Raw genomic sequence first — 23,411 nt, forward strand, 5'->3', positions numbered from 1 at the left:
CCTCACATCAGTTCTTCTCTCCTTTCTTTCTTTCTTTCCCCTTTTCCCCATTGTCATCGCTAACTAACCTTTCCATCCCATCTAGGATGAAGCTGCTTGAATTGACAACATTTCATCAAAATGCCTCTGGAATACTTTTTTTTAAATATATATATATACTTAATTTTTAACCACATTTGCGTCATAGTCTTTTTTTTTTTGTCTTCACCAGCAGTGGGCATATACTGCGAGGACATGTTATTGTGCTTCAGTAACTTTCAGAGCACGCACATTGTTCTTTCTGTCTTGCCAAGAGAGAAAATGGTCACTTAACAAAAAGAAATAACCAGAAAACAACCCATTTGCTTCCCCGCGGACAGAGCACTAAACAACGCCGCCTCTGAGACGCCTCACTCTTAACATTTTCTTCCTCCAAAAAAAAAAAAAAAGAGTTGTAAATGTATCCAAATGGCCTCTTTGTTCTATTCCCGTGCTCCGCAGGCATGGCGAGCCACCCGCCCGTCGCCATCTCCGAGCTAGCGGATCACACCGAGCGTCTCAAGGCCAACGACAATCTCAAGTTCTCTCAAGAGTACGAGGTAGGAACGCCGATTATCTGTCCCTGAAAAGTCTCCACACTTGGGAAATTCATCTGGTTTTCTTAACCACGACGAATTTCCCCAAAATAAAAAAGAAATAAAACATATTTATCGTTGACTCTGCATGCTTTTTTGTGTGTTTTATTCTCTCTCTCTCTCTCTCTCTCTCTCTCTCTCTCTCTCTCTCTCTCTCTCTCTCTACTGGCGTGTCGATATCTACACAAATACAAAAAGGGGGAAATTGAAATTGCAAGCTCAAAGAGAGTTTGCTTACAGCCAGATGGCTATCAAGCCCCGTGTTTTCTACGCGTTGGCGGAGAAAGCGAGGAGCAACGGCGATAGAAATAAAGAGTCAGCGTCGGAGAGAAGACTCGTCCAAGAGATACAGGAAGCAAGTGCTCTCTTCCAAAAAAAAGAAGAGACTTTTTGATTAGTTTCCTTCCAGTTTATTTGGAACAAAAAAGTACTTGGAGATAACAAAGTGCCTGAACTCGGTGTGCTGAACTGTGACACTGAATAGGAGAAAGAAGGGGGGGGTAAACATGCTTTACAATGAGACCCACAGAGAGCCACTAAAGGGGCAACATTTTTATTTTATTTTCCTCCAGAAAGAAAAAAGAATAAAACAAATCAGTTTAGGCCGACGGCCCCCGGGTGAAAAAGCAGACGTAAAGCTCTAATTGGCGAGCGCGTGAGAGAGAGAGAGAGAGAGAGAGAGAGAGAGAGAAATCGTGTGTGACAGAGATACACATATAGAGGAAGACAAGGGCACATTATGCAAAGAGTAGAAAAACAGAGCGTGGGTGTTTTAGGGGGAGAGAAGAGGGGAGAAACAGAAGCGTCGGGAGAGCGGACCAGGCCGGCTGGAAAGAGACAGTGAGGGGAGAAGCTGTGTGTAAATGTGGTGTCAGTTGGAACCGCTCGGTTGAGCGCCGCATTCTCTCTGCATGACTGTGTGCTTTGTTCGGTGCCGAAACCCTCAACGCCGAGGGAACGAGAGAGACGGATGGAGGCCGGGTTGAGGGAGAGAGAGAGAGAGAGAGAGATGTTTGCGGCGTAATAATCAGACACACATGATGTTGGGCAGCGTGTGCAGTCTCCAACACACACATGCACGCACTCCAACCAGTACCACTCTGCTCCCCCCCCCCCCCCTCAAACCACACCGTAATTATGTGTCGTAAAATATTCACAATTGCTAAATTGCCCTGGCTCTCCCCTCTTCGTCCCTCTCCATCGACAGCCCCCTAATGACCTCATGTCTGCCTCTCCCAGCTACACTGTAATTACCCTCCAGGAACGTAATGTGTTGGTCTAACACAACCATCCTTTCTCTTCCAGAGGAATTTATTGTGCTTTTATCCTCTGGTCTCTGCTAGCTAGTTCAATTTTCTTCTCTTTTTTTTTTGGGGGGGGGGGGGGGCCGAAAGCGGAAAGTCCCTCCATCGCTGTTGTTTCCTCGAAACGGGATATCGTGTTTGCCGACATTCCTGTCCAAGTTCAATAATACCTTGTTAATTTTCAATTTGTCCTTGGTTTTTTTATGGCGTGGTTTTGCTCCAGCAACACTGGGCAACGCTTGTGAGCTCAAATTCGTGGACTTGTCCAGTTCTGGCTGACCTAAATACCATTTTCTGCATTTTGAGGCCGATTTTAAGGAATAACATCACCCTTTTCCAGCATTTAATTTGAAGTGGTACTGCTCACTGTTTAGCATATGCATGTCATTAAATCATACTTTCAGGAGTTTGAAAGTGTTACTTTCTGTTGCTGTCTTCTTTGACCTTCATCTTTTGCATGTTGCAGTCCATCGACCCCGGTCAGCAGTTCACCTGGGAGAACTCCAACTTGGAGGTCAACAAACCAAAGAACCGCTATGCTAACGTCATTGCCTATGATCACTCCAGGGTCATACTCTCCAGTATTGAGGGTAAGACACGCTGCCAGTGTGTGTGTGTGTGTGTGTGAGAGAGAGAGAGTTCTTGTACTTCCATCTTTGCGAGGACTTACTTGAGCGTGGGGACTTTGTTAGGAAGTGACGGCATTTCGGTCACTTCCTTTTAAGGGCTGTTTGAGGTTTGTGACTTGGTTACAGGGTAAATGTTAGGCTGAGGCTTTAAATTGGGCATTTAGTTGTCCTGGTTAAAGGTGCAACCTAGCCAACAGCCCCCAAACCCAACTGCAGTGAAATCACAGGTTTTTCTTCAGGGACTCGGAAACACTACCCCTTTTGTCCAAAAATCAACCTCCTTGTTACTTTATAAAAATGAATAAAAAACCTTAACCATGAGCTTGATTCATGACTTGGATCACTGTAACCTTAATCTAAAGCAAGTTGCAAAGTGCATTCAGAATATAATATAATAATAATATAATAAACGTGTCAAACACTGTAGAGATAGAGGATAACTGCGGCTGCAGTGTGTCAACGTGAGTCATCACAAGTACAGAAGTACAGTTCATGTGTATAAATGTGTGTGTGTGTGTGTGTACGCGTGTGTGCGTGTGTGTGTGTGTGTTAGCGCTGCTATCCATGACAAATTAGATATTTATTTATTTATTAATAGCCTATTTACTGATGTGGTTTCCCAGCGTGCCCACTCTGCTGGATTTGGGTCTTTTTTAAACGGTCTAAAATTACAGGAAAAAAAACGTCTGAGTCCTGTGCTCAGTGTGTGCGCTATGAAGCGCACACACCCACCTCTGCTGGGAAAGACCTGAGGCAGAGAAACTGGCAGCTCCAATGCGGAGACGGGGAGGCAGTGGGAGGCCAAGCCCAAACAGATGAGCCTTATCTGGGCAGAGCATGTGTGAGCAGCCCTTCCACCCCCGCCTGTCCCGGAGCCCTGGCTGTCTGTCTTTCTTTCAGCTTAGAAAACACATATACTCTTGAGCATGTCCAAACACACAAGAGCAGACACACACACACGCACACTTTCTACCACAGATTTAAAACACATGCACCACCGCAGATGTGCACGTTTGCTCCCAGTCTCCTCCACACAGCCGCATGAACACACACACACTCTCTGCCAAGCCAGGGTAGCCAGCAAGTAACTGGACGTGTGTGTGTGTGTGTGTGTGTGTGTGTATACGTGTGTGTGTGTGTGTATGGGGTGTTTTATCAGCACAGCGCTTCTGCTGTAGTCCCTTGCAATAAAGTTGCAGCACATCAAAGCGTTTCGCCAAGCTGTCTTTTAAAGACTGAGGTTGATAAACATATGTTCGAAGCTCTTCTTGCCGTCTGTCCCCATCCCATTTGAAATAAGTTGTGCAAGCACCCCGTACTCCTGTCATTTAAGTGTGTGTGTGTGTGTGTGTGTGTGTGTGCGTGTGCGTGTGCGTGTGCGTGCGCGACGGGGGGCTTGGGGTTTTACAACGGCGGGGGGGGCTGAGTTGTGCTCACATGAAAAGGCGCAGAGAAGAGAGAATCAGCTGCAGGAGTTTCTTCCTGTCAGGGGTTCTTCTGTTCGCTCATTGACTTCCATCTTTTCAAATGTAAGCTGCCATCAGACGACTCTAAAGGAGTTTTGTGTCCCACTTCGGCAGATTCGGGTCACGGCTGAATGCGTGCACGCACACACACACACACCCGTGTACGTCTGTGTGTGTACTTTGGTGTTTTGACATGTGTGTGTGTGTGTGTGTGTGCGTGTTTGAGCTGTGACTCAGTGATTTTTGGGATTATGGTATTAGGCCCCAGATGAGCAGGACTGATCCTAAATCAAATACACACAGATGGTCTCTCACGTCGCACACACGCGCGTACACACACACACACACACACCCACGCACACACACACACAATCCCCTCCAGAACAAGCGGTGTCAGCCGAGTTTTACACAGAGACGGGCCCGACTGTCATATTGCCATTCAAAGCGACACATCCAGAGTAGACTCAGATTAGGCCCATGATCGTCTTAGCATGTATTATAAAACAAGACGGCTGAACAATCCAACACCAAAGGACGCTTGGCCCGGTGGAATCATTAATTCCCCCCCCCCCCCCCCCCCCCCCCCCCCCCCCCCCCCCCCCCCCCCCCCCCCCCCCCCCCCCCGCCGTGACCTCAGACGATCTGTGGCGTGTATTACTGCGACGGGGCAGGAGACTTTGAACGAGTCGCATTGATTGTTTCACTGTGAATTAGAATGAGAATCAGGTCCGTGTCCGCGAGGTCGGTGACTCTCCACCCTTCATTCTCCTCCTCACCAGCGCCTTCGGTTTGTCCTCCTTTATTCACCTCGTCATGCAGGTGTCCCGGGCAGCGACTACATCAACGCCAACTATATCGATGGCTACCGCCGCCAGAACGCCTACGTCGCCACTCAGGGATCCCTCCCGGAGACTTTCGGGGAGTTCTGGAGGATGGTCTGGGAGCAGCACACGGCCAACATTATCATGATGACCAAGCTGGAAGAGAAGTCACGGGTAAGAAGAAAAAGAGGGGATGGAGTAATCAGGCAGACGAGGAAAGGAGTAGGAGAGGTTAGGTCACTTAGGTCACCCGCCGTTGTATGTCATGATGCCGATATGAAGTCGTAGTTGAGGGGGGGGGGGGCTGGATTTGGTGGAATATGATTGGATTTAGCTGTATGCAAGGGGATGTTAGGAGGAGGAAGAAGTGAGTGGGAAGGGTACGATTACGGGGTTTAAAAGAACGGGATTGGATATGGAAGGGGCGCTATGTTGAGTGGGATTAACCAGAACAGAGCTGTCAAGGACACGGACGTCTGTGAAGGTTAAATTACAATAAAGTAACAGGAAAAAAGTTGCAGGGAGGTGAGAGTCGAATACGAGTAGAGTAGGATTGGACCCGGTCGGTTCGACGGCAGTGAGGATGCCACGAGACATTCGGGGCTTTGAAGTCATAGTTGAATAGAGGGAGGTGGAAGGACAGTAGAGTCCGAGATGTCATCGTGGCGCTCGAGCTAAAGGGGAAGTTAAAAGAGTAGGATAGCACGAGGAGAGGCGCCCAGTCGAGCAGGAGACAGTCGAATAGTGAGCGAGTCCCCGGGGGGGGGTTAAAAGTCCAGCTAAATAGGGGGTAGCTAATGAATTAGGAAACCATTCAGCCTCGAGGCATTCTGCTCTTGTTAACAGAATCCGCGATTGAATAAAATAAAATAAAAACTCCAATGCAATGAGAATGTCATGTCGGAATGAAAAATAACAAGAATGGCTCCAGGTATGAATCATGATTAAGTGCTAACCAATTATGTCCAGAGCCCTGAAATGATCCTTTCCTCTCATCTGTGCTTATTATTCTTATATTTCTCCCACTAACCTGTGTCCTGTGTTGAAACTCTGTTTGCTCTCCCGACTCTTTTCCAACTGTCTCTGTTGTGTCTGTTTGACCCTCAGATGCCCTCTTATTTCTTCTCGAAGGCAAGACCTCTCTTTCTCTCCTTTTGCTAATAATCCCTTTTAAAAAAAAAAAAAAAAAAATGCAATCTCACCTCACATGGTTTTCTCCTTGCCTTTTTTTTTTATTTTCCCCACCTCTATTCAGTGCCCTTCCCCCCCCCCCCCCCCCTCCCCGCTGTCCTCCTCCCCCACCACCTTTTCTGTGCATTCAGTGCATTGAGCGTGAACGCGAGGGTTGTTGTCTACTCATCACGAGGCACTCGTAGCTGTTTAGTTGTTCTCACCACTGCAGGGCGGACACAGTGCACATTAGCGTCTACCGGCTGCATGATCACGCCCGCTACTGTTTTTTTTAAAATTCTACCTCCCTGTCAAATGGCTGTGCAGGACGCTGGGGGGGGGGGGGGGGGGGGGGGCGGCCATGGAAGAAACACGGGGACTTAAAAAAAAAAAAAAAAAAACGTGACTCCACAGCAACCTCGCTGTGAACTGCAGGCTGCCGCCGCCTCGTTAACGTGATGAGTCGCCGGCCGCTGAAAATGACTGCTAAGCTCCGAACGATCTAAATTCAATAAGTGATTACAGCATTATGCTACAGTGAAGACAGTCGTTTTACTCGGCTGTTAATTATCAACCCACTAGCTCCGTATCTGCTGTTTGAGGGAGTGGTGGGCTGCTTGTTGGAGGAGATGATTTAATCTCATTTAACAACTCTGAACATTACGCTGTTATGTGTTTACGCACTAACGGCACAGATGATCACAGATGGTCCCGCTGTGGGAATATTGCCAGTACCCTTTCTTCCTTCCTTTTTTAACACCAATCAAGCTGGAGGGGGGGTGGGGGGGAGGGGGGGCGCAATATGTCACCGGGTGATGTAGCCTTTCACACCGGGCATTCACTGCGACCCTGTTTAGTTGTTGGCAGGGGTCTTGCCCCCACGTGGACGGCTGTTCCTGTCCCCCTGCAGTGTCTCAAGGCCCGGTGGGAAAACAACGGTTGAAAAGCTGTAATTACAGCCTGAACGTACCGGGCCAAAACGCATAATCCCCCAGTCTGGAGCAGCGGAATGCAGCGAGCTGAGCTCCCTGCTGTCTTTGATGTGAGGACTGGAGGGATCAGCACATAGCGTTTGGTTTGGGCCTGATTCTGCCAAGTGCACCCTCCCCCCCCACACACACCTCTTTCCCCCTCCGCTGGGATATAATTTTTTTTTCCCCCTTCTTTCTCACTTGGGGTCTCTGAGGCTGAGCTGAAACTACAAACATGACCGTAATAATGTACCGTAATAACATAATGTAATGTAATGTAAAAAAATGTAATGACCGCTCTATACAGAATGGGGGGGGGGGGGGATTATAGGTGTTTCGGTGGTCAGGGGGTTGCTGGGACTTGGTGTGCAGCGGTGTAGTTGAGTAGGGCGGTGTACAGCATCAAATATGCGAGAGCTGCACTCCGGATATCAGCGCTGCGGTGGATCTTCGTGAGAGCCCACCAACCTATATGGCAATTTCATGGCACACAGGTTTTCTAGTATTTAAAGCGCAACTTATGTAGGATCACACCCCAGAAAGCAGGACTCTCTCTCTCTCTCTCTCTCTCTCTCTCTCACTCTTCCCCCCACACACTCGCTAAACCCGCTTTCACACGCCGGGTTGCCGCTATATATGCACATTTCTTTCCGAACATCACTGTCCGATTTTTTTTGTGCTAAAACTCTCACTGAACTGCTTTTTTCCTCTTCTTTCTTTTTTCCTTTTTTGCGTCTGTACACGAGCACACGCCCAAGTTGGCTCTCTCTTTCTCTCTTCTTTTACAAAAAGATCCAAATACAAAGTGTGTACAGACATTATGCAAGCTGCTCGGCGTCCTTCACAGCTTCTTCCCCCTCTCGGTAGGTGAAGTGTGATCAGTACTGGCCAACGCGGGGCACAGAGACCTACGGACTCATCCAGGTCACTCTGCTGGACACGGTGGAGCTGGCCACCTACTCTGTCCGGACCTTTGCTCTTTACAAGGTAACGGGACATGGAAGTGGAGTGGAAGTGGAGTGGAATGGGGCCGCGTGTGTATTGATCTGTTGAAACATTTACGCGCACCAGTTTGTGTGTTTGTGCTCGAGTCCGTGGCCGTGTCACGGTTTGGCCAGTAGGAGTGACCCGACGTGAAGGAAAGACGAGGACAACAACAACAACACCATACTTTCAGACATTATTGGTCTTTTCCCATGATATTTAAAGGGGTTCATCATTAACAGTGGTGGCATATTTCTTCTTAGACTGTGTTGTCAAACAAATCCCCACAAAAGCCACAAAATAAAAGAACCCTGACAACAAGTATCGAGAGCCTGATACACCGCGTGTGTCTCCACCCCCCACAGCCCCCAAAACTTATTGCAGTGAACATACTGTAGTTTATTTTCAGTCATGCACCTTCCCGTCGCTATAAATACTCATTTGGCCACCAAAAAGTGTATTAATCCACGGCTGAAAATAATCCCCCGGACAAAATACAATTTAGTCCTGATTTAGCAATGTTTCCTCGCAGTTTTATCAAATTACTGAACCTTTTCTTTTTCTTTCTTTTTTGACCTGTTTTTAAAGATTTCTGTATTCAGTAGGAATAAATGGGCGTAGCGCTGAGTGTAGGGAAATAGGAAGGTGCTGACAGACAGACGAGCACGTCGTGGGGTTTTTGGACACGATATGTTTGCTGACAATCAAACCAATAAGTAAATAAGTAACGCCAGCTTCATCTTTCACACTCTGTGTCCGTCGGCTCGTCCAGAGCGGCTCCAATGAGAAGCGCGAGGTTCGTCACTTCCAGTTCACGGCCTGGCCCGACCACGGGGTGCCCGAACACCCCACTCCCTTCCTGGCCTTCCTACGCAGGGTCAAGGCCTGCAACCCTCCAGACGCCGGTCCCATGGTCGTCCATTGCAGGTGTGTTGTTTTCCGTCATTGATTTATCTATGTTTCTTTTTCTTTTTTTATCGGTCCTGTGTCCAAAAAAAAAATCTTCACTGGACTGGAAGGACTCATAAATCCACCAAAAAGAAAACACTTTTGGTCCTTGGTGTGTGTGTGTGCTTGGTGTGTGTGTGTGTGTGTGTGTGTGTGTGTGTGTGTGTGTGTGTGTGTGTGTGCGCGCTTGCATGAAACACTTATGTGTTATTTTGGGTTTTACTTGGCAAGATAATTTTCTAAAGCCCGGGAGTCTGTGAAAATCAACAAGAGTCCAAGAGCACTTGTATAAAATCATTCACAGGTCCCGGACTGATTGACCTGCCATTATGCAAAACCCAAATTGTCCTCGCTGGCTTCGACGGCCACATTCCTCCCTTACCGACAGTCCTCCTCGCGGAGGTTTAACAACAGAGGAACCAACTCTCTTCCAGAAGCAGCTTTCAGGCTTCACTCGGTGTTCCCGTACGTCGTGGGTTCAGAAGTTTAAACTCACTGCGAGCTCCTGTCTGAGCAGCAGGGGGGCTCGCATGTTGGGTTGGAGGGAGAATTCCTAAGAACGTGTCATTGCAGTCCCGTCACACAGCGTTGAGCTCCAGAGCTGCAACCAAGCGTGCCACCAGGGAGTGAAGGAAGGGCCGAGGCAGGGAATTTAGAGGTATGGAAGAGCGGCGAGTGAAGAGAAAGGGGGATTGAGGAATGATCGAGAGCACAGAGTTAGCGATGGACCGTTGAGTTAGAGAGGGGGGGGGGGGGGGGGGGGGGGGGGGGGGGGGCGGGGGGATATGTGAGCGGAATAAGAGAGGAGGTGAGGGTCAAATCCAGGACGCGGTGGATGGAAATGATGAATTAAAGAAAAGGGAAAGTGGAGCGAAAATGGAATCTAGAATAAAGGTGCAAATGCAAGAGTGGAAAAAGTGGTAGAGCTAGAGCGAGAGGGTTGCAAGGGTACTTGGGTAGAAGATAAAGAGGCAGGGAGATAAAGATGGGAGGAGAGGGGGTGGGGGGGTGAAAAGGTTGGCAGGAGAGGAGCTCTTCCTAATCTTCCGTAGCAGTCAGATGGAGTAACAGGATTATCAGTCAAATGTAATTATCCCAGCAAGATTCCATCATAATGTGCCTTAACATATCAACCAGCCTCTGTATCAAACAATGAGCAGAGTCCCATTCCACACACACACACACACACACACACACACTGATATTATTTGAACAATATAAAGAGTTTTTATTTTGTATCCGGTTGCTGAAACTTGCTTGGTCAGGCTGTTCCACCGTTTAGGTACTAGCACAGCAGAAACGTGGAAGTGTTTGGGTGGGCAGCTAAATGTATTACATTTCTGGATTGCATGTCGATAGGAGAGGATATCTTCCTAACGCCAGTCAGACGGTGATGCTGACTCATTGCTGATGTCAATTTTCTTACATCCTTTGTTGGAAATATTGCTTGCTGGCACCTTTTGTGATACTTAGTTGATTCAGGCACAGCGCAACAGGCCGAGATTAGCGTCGGGTTTGATGACACCGCGCGCACTCCGGGAAATGATTTGCTCCACAATTCGTACCCAGAAGGTCGCGTGAGAATATCGCATCACCATCTGCTCCCTGTGTTTTTTCTTTCTTTCCTCGCTCCGTCCGGTTCAGTGCTGGAGTCGGTCGCACGGGTTGCTTCATCGTGATCGACGCCATGGCGGAGCGACTCAAGCATGAAAAGGCCCTGGACATCTACGGCCACGTCACGCTGATGCGCTCCCAGAGGAACTACATGGTCCAGACGGAGGATCAGTACATCTTCATCCACGATGCGCTGCTGGAGGCCGTGACCTGCGGGAACACCGAGGTCCCCGCGAGGAACCTGTACTCCTACATCCAGAGGCTGACGCAGGTCGAACCGGGGGAGAACGTCACCGGCATGGAGCTGGAGTTCAAGGTGAGGACCGACCGCCCGTGTGCTCAAGGGTTGTTAAAAGTTCATGAAACTGATCAATGATGATGACTCTTGAAGGGACAAAGCTCCGCAGTAGCATCCCTGAATGTGGTACTGTAGATATTCAGGGCCTCCTAGTGCTTTTCTAGTCTTCCGACCACAATACCCATCATTCACCCATTCACACCCATTCATATGCAGGGACTACCATGCAAGTTTCCACCTGCCCATCAGGACTGTCTAACATTCATACCCATTCACACACCACAACCGGCTTTGACTTGGACTAGCGGAGCCGGGAATCGAACCGCCAATCCTCTGATTGAAGGACGACCCACTCTACCGGCCCGATAGCTTCAGATAAAAACAACAGTCCTAAACAACACTCATATTTACACTAGTCATTGGTGGCCAACAAACACCTCTTCTAAAAATGAGGATCAGTCCAAATTGGGAGGGGCAAATTAGATTGGCCCAGACTGACAGGCAGCATTGCACTCTGGGCAATCTGACAGGCGGGCTTTGAGGAAATGGATTGGCTGTTTGGAAGTCCTCCCGAACTTCCCGATGGCCAGTCAGCTGGTTACTGAGCATCTATCCCGGGGCTGTTTTTCGGCCCTCCCCCCTCTGAGAGTTTCATATACCCAGGATGGATGGTTGGATTTGAAGGGGATTATGGGATTGCAACTTTTGAATCCAAGGTAAGCAAGTTCTACGTTTTTTTTTTATTTTTTAGAGTGCGTCAGACGGCTTCACGCAGGAAGATGAAATAATGTAGGCCAGAAAGTTGCAGTTTATAACAAAATCTCAGGTCACATGGGCACTTTTGAACGTTTATGGTAGCTGATTAGAATTAAAAGGCAGAACACAGGAGGCAGAACACAGGAGGCAGGCATCCATCTAGAGTGAGCACATAAGTGAGCGTCGTTGAGTTGCGTTGCTTTCATTGTATCCGGCTTGTTGTTGTGGTTTGTCCACCTCTTGGGATGCAAAGTTCTCGGCTGGGCGGAAAGACAATTTACCCACACAGCTACATGTCGAAAGCAGGTGGCTCACATCTTTTTTCCTGGAATGGGTTATTTCTGCTCAGACGCTCAGAGGGCAAAGTAAACACAAAGCCATTCTGAGCAATCTCCTCCATGCCATGCTCTGGCATTCCTCTCCTAATGGCAGGACAGGAATGGTCCTAATTGAAACATATGCCGGAGGCGGTGTCCCGGCCGCCTTGTTCCGTCTCACTCCAACGCTTGCGGGACAGACAACCGCGCTTTCCACCTTTTCGCCGACAAAACAACAGAAGGACGGAATTTCTCACAGAGAAGAATCCCAGTGAGAAAGAAAGTTGGAGAGCGTGTGTGTGAGAAAAAGAAAGAAACACAGCTGCCCTGGCAGCCTTTGGTAACCCAGCACCCTATTAAGACACACTGTTTTTGTTTCCGTGCACCGAGAGTTTACTGAGAGCGCTTGCAGGCCGGGGGTTGCCAGCAGGGCAGGATTGCATCCAAGCTCAACAGATGGTTGAAATAATAGGCACGTACTTCATTGATAAGGCAAATCCAGATTCAACTCGCATGAAGAATTGCTATCGTTGGCACTGGGAGACCTCGGTTCCAGGGAACCAAAATGAACTTGTGGTCGGGTGCGGGATTTTTCCAGCGTCTGTAAGAGAATACTGTACTGCTGTTCCTCCCAGGACGTCCCGGTAGCCGCCGCCGGCCGAGGCCCAGTTCACGAGACCCCATTGTCTCCGTCTGCGGTTTCCCCTCCGCCAAAGTCTCTGTTGTTCGTTTTTTATTTTTTATTTATGCCGTGTCATCCAATGGTCGAAGTGTCAGACAGAGTGTACAGTGTGCACTCACTTTTGCTGGTGAAGGATCAACTGTGGTTCACATATGTGCGTTGAGACAGTGTGGGGCCTTGTGGTTTCCTGTCCACCCCCACCCCTGATTTTCTTCTTCCTCCTCTCGTTCATTGTATAATATTCCCTTTCCCAATGCCTGCCGCTGCCCTCTTTCCTCTATATTGCCCCTCTTTTTGATGTCTGGCTAAATAGCCTCAGGCCCGCCGAGTCAAACTGATATTTTACTCTCAGTATTCCTTCTTTTTAATCAATCCCCCCTCCTGGTTTCCCATTACTCCCATCATCCTTCCTTTGAGTCCTTTGTGTTTTGTCTGCTCTCACTAGTGTCTTGGAGCCATAATTAAGGATCTTTAAAAGCTTCTTATATATGATTTGTATGTGCAGGACCAAAAGATATATGTGAAATAGCTGTGTCTTTTAATCTCCCATGTGGTATTGGCCAAACGTTTCACGCAGAATTAAAAGGATTTAATCTGTAAATAAACGAATATATATTATCAGTGTAATATTCTAAAATACAGATTTCTTTCTCCAGCGTCTGGCCAGTGCCAAGGCCCACACATCGCGGTTCGTGAGTGCCAACCTGCCATGCAACAAGTTCAAGAACCGGCTGGTGAACATCATGCCCTACGAGACCACGCGGGTCTGCCTGCAGCCAATCAGAGGGGTGGAGGGATCGGACTACATCAACGCCAGCTTCATCGATGGATACAGGTCAGACAAAGTGTGATCTGATCCTCTTTTTCTATGTTCCCGTTTTCCTTGTTGGCCTTCAAGGCATTAAATGAAGGTTTAGTTCATTCAGTTATTGCATGGAGACTCAAAGGTCTCTCACCTCCTTGTGTTTGCAGGCAGCAGAAGGCCTACATAGCAACCCAGGGCCCGCTGGCCGAGACCACAGAGGACTACTGGAGGATGCTGTGGGAACACAACTCCACCATAGTTGTCATGCTAACCAAACTGAGAGAAATGGGGCGGGTACGGACACAAGGACATGCACGCACACACACACGCACACACACGCACACACACGTAATCATATCGTGATTTTGGTCTTGATTACGTGATTCCTTTTACACATGGAATGGAATATACAATATCACACATTGTGCCTCATAATTTAACTAATTCATACTAATTAACGCTGACTGCCTGACCTGCAGCATGATCAACAGCTCTTGTGCATTTCGTCGCCCATTTTTTTTTCCGTTTCCACTCCCTGTTTACTGAGAAACTGTCATAAACAGTGTCCTTTTGCGGCAAGAAAATACAGATTTAATATGTAGCTATTTTTGGGAGCATAACTGAGTAAAGAAGAAGAAAAAAAGAAAGGAAAAAAAGCACACAGTGGGTGACGCGAGAAAGAGATAATGGTGTGAGTTATATCTCATGAACTGCATACGGCACAAGACAATCCGGTCGGGATGCAATTCTCCTGACAAAGTAGCATTAAATTGTTCTCTGAGGCGTGATGCGAAGGCGAGGCAAAGCAAGTTTATTTTTATAGCATAATTCATACACCTGGGGAATTCAAAGTGCCTTACAGGTGAGCAGATACATGCATCATCAAAGGAGGAGTGTTTCAGATCAACTCAAAGAACGCAGATAGAAAACAGAGTGCGTTCTTGTCGGTCCAGGGTCCAGACTATGGAGGTGGTGACTATGGAGCAGCTAAAAGCAGCCTCGCCGTGTGGGCTTCTGGCACGAGGTGTTGCTCACAGATTTATTTCCAGTCATCTTGAGAGAGGTCCCGCCATTATGTACAGTCGAAATACCCGGAGATATGTTTTAATCTTATCAACAAGCAGCAGCGGTTTAACGTGCAGTGGCTTCTTTTGGTTTCGTAAGAACTCTCAAAGCACACATTTGCTTTGTTTTTTTATCACGTTTTGACATAAGGCCTTCCAAGCAAAATGCAATCAATTTAAGACACCAAGGTTTATGTAAGTGTCCTTTGTTTTAAGCCACTATTTCAGTTTGTCCTTAGTCAGCAGGAGAAGAATATGTTTTTGACATCCAGCTGTTAATTTGGGCAGAGGGCTCCTCTCAGGCATGTTGTTGGCATGAATCACGACATGCGCACATGTAAAGCTCTGACCAGAAGCCTCTCCGCTGTCCTCCTGCAGGAGAAGTGTCACCAGTACTGGCCCGCGGAGCGCTCAGCCCGGTACCAGTACTTTGTGGTGGATCCCATGGCTGAGTACAACATGCCCCAGTACATTCTGCGAGAGTTCAAAGTCACGGATGCCAGGGTGAGTCATCGGCGCCTGTGCGTTTGTGTTGTCTGTGTCGAGCACCTATGAGGGTCATCATTTAGAACTAAACTTCTTCCTCCTCCTCCTCCTCCTCCTCCTCCTCCAGGACGGCCAATCGCGGACAGTTCGTCAGTTCCAGTTCACTGATTGGCCAGAACAAGGAGTGCCAAAGTCAGGGGAGGGATTCATCGATTTCATTGGCCAGGTGCACAAAACTAAAGAGCAGTTTGGCCAGGACGGGCCAATAAGTGTGCACTGCAGGTAAGACCTGCTCCTTCACACGACCATATTTCATACCACGTGACTGTTGTGTTCATTGTGACAGGTGAGAGACAAATTTAGGAAAAAAAGCAAAGTAAACGAGGTTCATGGCATTATTTTATGTACCTTAACAAACAACAGAAGATTTCAGTGCCATTCATCTTATGGCATAATAGTCTATGAAAAATCAGCAGGACCGGAGACACAGTTATGAATTGTTGCATATATCCAGCTTTTTGTATGTAGGCGATTTAATTGATTAATTCTGCCTGGAGGTTTGAGTGGGCTTGATGCACAGTCAGGGTTTGGTGACTGCGTCTGGGACAGTCAGACAGGGCAGTGATTCTAAACCATTAGCCTGAAGGTCATTGGTCACAGTCATGGGAAGTTTACTTCTCTGCAACAGCTCTAAAAAAGAAAAGAATATATATAAATATATATATTGATATGTCTTTATATGTATTTTTTATATATATATATATGTATTTTATATATATTTATATTCGGTGATCTTGGCCCTGTGTAAGCAAACACATCTAAATGAGGTCACTCCAAACTTCAACACTAGTGAACACACTAGTATGCTAGTATGATTTTTACGACGTACTATACTACTATACTTGTAAACTAACCTTTTAATGACACCTTTTTTTTCATGACTGTTTAAGTTACAGTCACTTTCTATGACTCACTTTACGACAATTTTTTATATTCTAAGGACATACTATACTCCTACTTTAATATGGTAGAATAAATGCATACTGTACAATGATTTTTAAATGACATACTACACTATGACTTTAAGATTACTTTTTTGTGACATAGAATATTAAGACTTTGTTTACCATTACTTTTGTAATGCCCTTTAATGACTTACTATACTATGACTTTTAATGACATTTGTTGGACATAGTACACCATAAATTTCTTTTTTTTCCGACAAATGTTTTCATTGTCTTTTCCACATTACATAGAGACAACACATCAACAAGTACATATAGGCACTATTTGATATTTCAAATAGAGATATCAGTGGCATGATTTGTTGTTGGGCATTACTGACTGTTTCTCAGCAGAAACAAGCATAGAAATAACTGTAGAGGGTGACAGATGCAGAGATAGATCTTTTATATATATATATATATATATATATATATATATATATATATATATATATATATATATATATATCTTTATTTCAAAGGGACCATGTACAGTTAAAACATAAATGTCACCATTTGATGCACTGTGCCAGATTGTTGCTACAGCTCATTTGCATCTGTAGTCCCTCGACAGACCATAAGAAACATAAAACAATAGCAAACATTACAGGATAACAGACACAAGACAACATTATATGTGGTGAGAAGAACACACAATACACACAATGCAAAGCTACAGTACAGCACATTAAAAGTAAGTAATAAAAAACATTCAAAGTAAGTAATACAAACCATAATAATTTTGCTCAATGAGTACATCGCTGACCACCTTTGAACAGCATTTTTTTTAAATTATTTTTTAAAAGTGCCGATGGAGCTGCAGCTCAGCATCAGGCAGGTGTTCCACTGATTTGTGGCTTTCACAGAAAAGGATGATTGGAGCGGTGCCGTCGCGTACGGAGGCTCTTCTGGTGGATCTGATTGAACTCACTGAGCGACGCTACACCAGGTCACGCAGTGGAGATGGGACCAAACCATTCAGAATTTTATAGACCATGCACAAATGTGAAAATAGTCTAAAGTTCACAACGCTCAGCAGATTGTATTTCTGCAGTATTATTGTAGCCCACCAATAGAATGCTCCCACAAGCCCTGATGAGACAAGCGTTAGACTAAAGACAAACTCTTCCCCCTCCAGAAATGAGCTCCAAATCTTTGCAATGATGTTATATTTCCCTTTAACTACATATGTACGTTTTGACAGTTTTATGACGAGCTTTAATATGCCGCTTCATGACGTACTTTACGCTATTATTTTAGACATTTTTATGACATACTCTACCTGCCTTCATTGTGATATTTATATGACATACTATACAATGTCTTTTAAATGGCATATAATATTATTTAAAAAAAAGAAAAGTTGAACGTATCCAGCTCTTAATATGTTTCCACCTCTTCGCCAACAGTGCCGGAGTGGGCCGGACCGGCGTGTTCATCACCCTCAGCATCGTTCTGGAGAGGATGCGGTACGAGGGCGTGGTGGACATCTTCCAGACCGTCAAGATGCTGCGCACCCAGAGACCTGCCACCGTCCAGACAGAGGTGAGCTTCCCAGCTGTTATCCTTCCAACTCGTGCTTTCTTTCCACTTGTCTTCATCAGTTTATTTCTTTAATTTTTTGTTCCTCACTCGATATTCTTCTGCCTCCCTCCAGGACCAGTACCAGTTCTGCTACCGGGCCAGTCTGGAGTACCTGGGAAGCTTTGACCACTATGCAACATAAACCCGACTGGCCGTCTCTCACGCCACATCCCACCTTAGTGCACTTTTCTTAGGTCACACGCGGCCTACATTAATGCACTAGGCTGCAATGTGTCTTCGGAGGACCACATGCAGAGTGAAGGGGACCCATCGGCTTATCCCGTACTCAGAAACAGCACCTCTAACTGAGCCATAGCAACCTGCTTGACAAGGGTGTTTCCTTTCACCCTCAGCCCCAACACACCCCGTTGGTCAGTCTGAAGAAGCAACTTCAACCACTGTTCCAATCAGAATACTTGATCAAATATTGATTTTATTTCTTTTTTTGTATTATTGGTTTCAGTGCTTTTGTGAGCACCCAGATTGCGTAACATTGTTTGGGTGTGGAACTCTCACCTCGTCCACCACCAGTGTAGCATCACCAACCTAGATACAGGACCCGGCTACAGTATTTAGCTGTCACAAGACATTTAGATTTTTTTCTATCTTGAGGACTGTCCAGAAGGAGTCGACAAATCCATCTTATGGAAGTCTCGTGGACTGACAGAACTGGGACTTTTGAGCACCAGAGATTTGCCAACGGGAGACTGAAAACACAGAGCGCACGGTATTGAAAAGACAAAGAATATATATCCCAAAAAAAAAAAAAAAGACACCAAGCTATGTTTTTCTGTTTTGTTTTGGAAACAGACTCTTGTGTAGTTTCTTGAAAAACAAGATATTTCTACCATACAGTAATAAAAACCACCAGTTCAACCTTATGCTTCATGTTTTAAGATAAGGGAAGCTTGAGGGAGGTTTAAAATGCATACCACGAAGTAAAACATTCATTTAGTTTTTTAGAAAAATAAAATAAAATAGATATGTGACGATCTTGTTTTTTTTCTTGTTTTTTTTAAACTGGCTATTCTTTATGGCATGTTCTGTTTTTGTTTTGTTTTGACAGATTCATGACTTTGTCTCCACTGACAATACAAAGGCAAAGTAGTATTTTGTACCCTTCTGTGTAATACAAAGATCTGTAGCGTTCAAAAGAAGATGAAGAAAAGAAAACAAAGTGATACGGTACTGTTTTTAAAGTGTACAATCTAGTGTGGGAAATGTTCACAATTCTATAAAAAAAACACCACCATTGAGTGTCACTCCTGTATTCTCTAACCCACTCAGCTTTTAAACACACACACAATTGTTCACCATGCACGCAGGACTCTCAGCCTTCTATCTGGCCTGCGGCGTCAAAGGAGACAACCTGTTTTTTTAAATCCACGGGGCCCGCCGGAGGTTCGGGTCCGGGGTTTTACAGCATTAACAAAGCTGCTTCTGGAAAGTCCTTCTTCTGTATGCAGGTTGAGAAAAAGTCCAGATAGAACCACAGAGAGCATGCACAGAAAATAATGTACGACAAAACGTCTATTTATGTGTCCAGATGAGCTTTCACGAAGCAGGGGATGGGATGAGGGTGTTGGGGGGGGGGGGGAGGCGGGGGGGTTAGGGCAGGAACAAATGTCTCACTGGAATGCTCACCCATGACTTTTTCTCCGTCTGATTCAGTGTGCAATAAGTAGATGTATTATATATTTTTGTGTGTAGTCACTAACTGCAGTTATATGCCATTAAGAAGACGATGATATTGATGACACATTCTTTCCCCCCTCCCCCCCCCAGACACAAAGATGTTATATAGGATTCTCGCCACTGTTCGACGTGTCCAAACAAGAGGGGCGACCTCTGACCTCTTAGGAAGTAGATCTTTTTATCATGTCACAACTCCAGTAGATGATGTCATACTTCTGTGTGTCATGGCAACCGACGAATGATCAAACTCATACTTCAAACAGCATCTAATAAGTATTTTGATTTTAGATTTCTAGTGCCTTATATTACACGCCTATTTTGATAACGTTACTTTAAAGGGTTTTTTGTGTATTTTTATGTGCGTGTGTGTTTGTGCGTATGTGAACCGAATGTATGTGTATATGATTTTGTTATGTTACAGTATGTATAAGTATCTTGTGTGTTGTGTTATTTGGCCGTGAAACTTTGTATGGACGGCTCTGCGGAGGCTGGATCGTTGTACTCATCACTTTTCCAGCAACAACACTCATATCTCTTTTAATCAAAAAGATATCTTACTCAAATACAGTGGAAGAAAAAAAAAAAAATAGGTGAAAATAGGTGGTCTGATCATTTTGGGAGGAGAAAAGAAAAAAAAGTGTTCAGTCTTTTCTTTTCAGACTTCAGTTCGCCTGCCACGCCGATGACTTTGACAGCACACGCGACTGTGAGCTGGCTCGGAAAAGTCATACTTATATACTCAGCCATGTAAAAAAAAAAAAAAAAAAAACGACAGTGGCTTATCTTTGTCAGTTTGGAGAAAAAGATAAGTGACAAACCAAACGGATAACCGGAAGCCCTCCTCCTAAAGAATCCGTCCCACTGCTCATCCGCGTGACTCATTCTGATGTCAACAGTTCCATTTGTTTTGTTTATTTTCTTTTTAACGACAAAGGCTGAGAGAAGTTCAGGTGCTACGTCTCTAACAACACAGAAACCATCTTTTTGTTGTGTATCTCCGTTAATGCTTGACCGCATAAGGGATCGTTTGGCGGATTTCCACCATCTTACAGTAACCCTGTTGTCGTTTTTTGTATGCATGGTACCACTTTTGAGATGCCCCTTTGGTCGCACCTGTTATGGGAAGACTTGCACTTTCTCTCTTTGTACTATGCACTAATACTCGTGTCCTATTATCTCCGATAGCCCCTTCCCCCTCCCTAAGGAGTTTTACTTGAACTCAGTAAAGATGGACCCTGTAACGCTCACATGGTTGTTTATATGTAAATAACACAAAACACAGAGAGTAATCGAAATGCATAAATAGATGAATGAACAGATAAACAATTAAGCTAAAGAGTGAATAAGAATCTATCGGACATACACAGTGATATGATAAAAACGATGCACCTGAAATCACAGTTTATGGCAAAGCAGTATTTGCAATACATCACATTGTGGATTTGTTGTACCACAAAAGTGAAGTTTCACAAAGAAAAGTGTTCTATTTTACCCCCTAATGTATCATGTAGATGAATAAACTGGAGTTTATAAATTGTATAAAAATTAAAATACGGTGTTACTTGGATCAATTACCTTTAATTGGTCTGTAAATGTAAACATTTCTTTTTTTATTATTATTTGGTTTGTTTTCTGCTCCGGTTCAACAAGTGCTTTTTATTTTCTTACATTGGTTCTCGGACGTGTGAAAACCGAATAACAGGTCTGTATGGATTTCTGTTCTCTGTCGACACAAGTTTCATTTGTTACAAATAAACTCAAGTGAAATAATTGCTAGCTCTGTCATTTTGTATAATACTTAACAGCAGCTTGAAATGTAGCTGTAGAGGATTTCGGCTGCCACGTATTGGTGGTTAGATACTGTGCTCCGTTTTAAAGTTAAATGTGATTTTCATATCTGTAATGCTAAAAATATAGTCTCAAATTAATAAATGTTTTGGCCCCTAATAGTTCATGTTGTATATGGATGACATTAGAGCAAGGATTGTTGTTTGAAATGACCATGTTTGTGTTTTAAACATTATACCCAAAGTATATAAACTCACACAGGCAGTATTAGACGGCCTAATTCAGGGGTCCTTTAACCATGCAAGGCTAGCAGACCCCTTCAAATGTGTTGAAAGTAGTAAAAAGCACATATTATTCAAGTCTATCCCAAAAAAAGTTATAGTATGTAATAAAAAGTCACAGTATAGTATGTCTTTAAAGAAGTCCAAATATTTATAATTATATATATATATATATATATATATATATATATATATTTGTATATTTATTTTTTTATAAAACTTTTATTAAAGCCATTGTGAAAATAAATTACAAGTCATTGAATAATTAAAATGCCAAAGTATAGTATGTCATTAAAATGTAAAAAGACTTAGTATAGTGTGTCATTAAAATATAGTATAAAAGTGATATAAAAAAACATAATTAAGGATGTCAAAAAAACTCATAATATATTATGTATTATTTATGTTAGACATTAGTAAAAACAAAGTCTTAAAAATGCATATGTCAAAATAGTCATAGTATTATTAGTTTCAACATATGTGGGTATTTTTGGTCTTCTGTTTCCTTGATTCATGTCTTCAGGTCGAGTGTTTCCTGCTTTTATTTTGAAGATAACTTTCCTGGTCCTGTTATCTTCCCTAATTAGTTTCAGCTGGCTCTCGTCAGCCCTGACGTCACCGGCGCTACTGCTCACCTGTTCACACTTTCCCTATTTATGAAGTCAGAGTATAGTTTGTCTAAATGAAGGTTTACAAATGTACATTTGACATACTGGCATTTCACTTAAGAATTTGCATATCAAGCAACTTCATACATGACATCTCAGGCAAATATTGTAACCATATTTGTCTGACAGCTGTAGTTAAAAGGGGTTTTCAGATTGCATGTGTCCATGCGTCCATGCATCTCCAAATGTGGTGATTTTAATTTTTTATAAAAGATTTATATTGGGATATAGTGTAATTTAAGGGTTCAAAAAAACAATGATCCTACTTATTAAGATAAATTAACTATTTAGTCATGTGTTTGTAGCTATGATACAAACATATGCTTAACTTATAAAGTATATGATGCTGTAGATTGGTTAAGAGACACATGCAAAAATGTGACATTTCAATTGGAAATGTCACATTTCTGCACGTGTACCGTTACAGACACAGCTTTGCCAAGAACGACATTTTTTACCAAGGTCTAAAAAGATATGCTGCATTTAATTACTTTATATACTGCAGAGTAGCTCTGGGGATCAAAAGTATATTATTAATAATACATCCAGTTTTAATTTGTTGATTAGATTTTGTACTTTTAAATCTCAAATTAAAAATGTAGAAACTTAAGTAAACAAATAAATGTAGTGGAGTAAAAAGTACCACACTAGTCTTTTACGGAAAGGCCATGCTCCAAAAAAAAAGAAAAAGAAGTTTAACAATTTTTATTAACTTCTTTGCATTTTCATGAAGAAGTCTCTGAACTGGCGGTCAGTGTGACACAGAGCCCCCTGAGGCAGGCTGTCACACGGGTCTCCATGAGACTACAAAGCTTTTTGAAACCTCGCCATGGCCACTCACGATGCCTCCTGGATCTCACCTCCTGCCCTTCTTTCTTCCTGCCACGGTCCCTCTGGATTCACCAGCACTCTGCTCCACGTCCGTCAGCCTCATATCTCTTCTGAAGACAATAACCAACCACCTAAAGACAGTCCAACGTAAACTTCTCCTTGTATCCTCCTTTGGCCCCAAACCCCACCCCTCTGACTGGCTGCTTAGACACAGATTGGAAATCCTGACAGAATGGGTCCCATATACCACCCACCCACCCACCCACACACACACACACCATTATTCAACGACCTCACAAGGACACCATCCTGAGATATGCTGACGACAATGCAGCCATTGGTCTGATCGCTGGGGGAAGCAAGTCTGATGACATGGTGTGACAACTACCTCTCTGTCTACACCGATACGTCCAGAAATATGATGAACATGAGGATGCCGAGGAGGGCCAGCAGCTTTAAATCCCTGCGCCCCCCCCGACCCGTCAGTGATGTGGAAGCTGAGACAACATTGCGGTGTCACAGGACTCTCTGCAGGACATCTACCACCTCAAAGACAACAGCATCACCAGAGACTCCGCCTCCGGCCAAAACAGTTACCAACTGAATTACTTGAAATAACTTGACAATTTAA

The 23,411-nt window shown here is 44.5% G+C and overlaps 1 protein-coding gene across 1 annotated transcript in view; it reads left to right on the forward strand.

Annotated features, from left to right (window-relative positions):
* ptprdb (protein tyrosine phosphatase receptor type Db) overlaps positions 1-18,296 on the forward strand; it is a 141,404-nt gene extending 123,108 nt beyond the window's left edge. The window contains 12 exon segments of the mRNA XM_034537013.1: positions 481-578; positions 2,385-2,508; positions 4,833-5,008; positions 7,843-7,962; positions 8,732-8,886; positions 10,552-10,837; positions 13,231-13,409; positions 13,547-13,673; positions 14,822-14,947; positions 15,057-15,211; positions 17,343-17,478; positions 17,591-18,296. Of these exon segments, the coding sequence (XP_034392904.1) occupies positions 481-578; positions 2,385-2,508; positions 4,833-5,008; positions 7,843-7,962; positions 8,732-8,886; positions 10,552-10,837; positions 13,231-13,409; positions 13,547-13,673; positions 14,822-14,947; positions 15,057-15,211; positions 17,343-17,478; positions 17,591-17,659 (1,751 nt within the window). The 3' untranslated portion in view covers positions 17,660-18,296.
* The last annotated feature ends 5,115 nt before the right edge of the window (positions 18,297-23,411 follow it).

The sequence above is a fragment of the Cyclopterus lumpus genome, chromosome 1, assembly GCF_009769545.1.
Source record: "Cyclopterus lumpus isolate fCycLum1 chromosome 1, fCycLum1.pri, whole genome shotgun sequence".
NCBI lineage: Eukaryota > Metazoa > Chordata > Actinopteri > Perciformes > Cyclopteridae > Cyclopterus > Cyclopterus lumpus.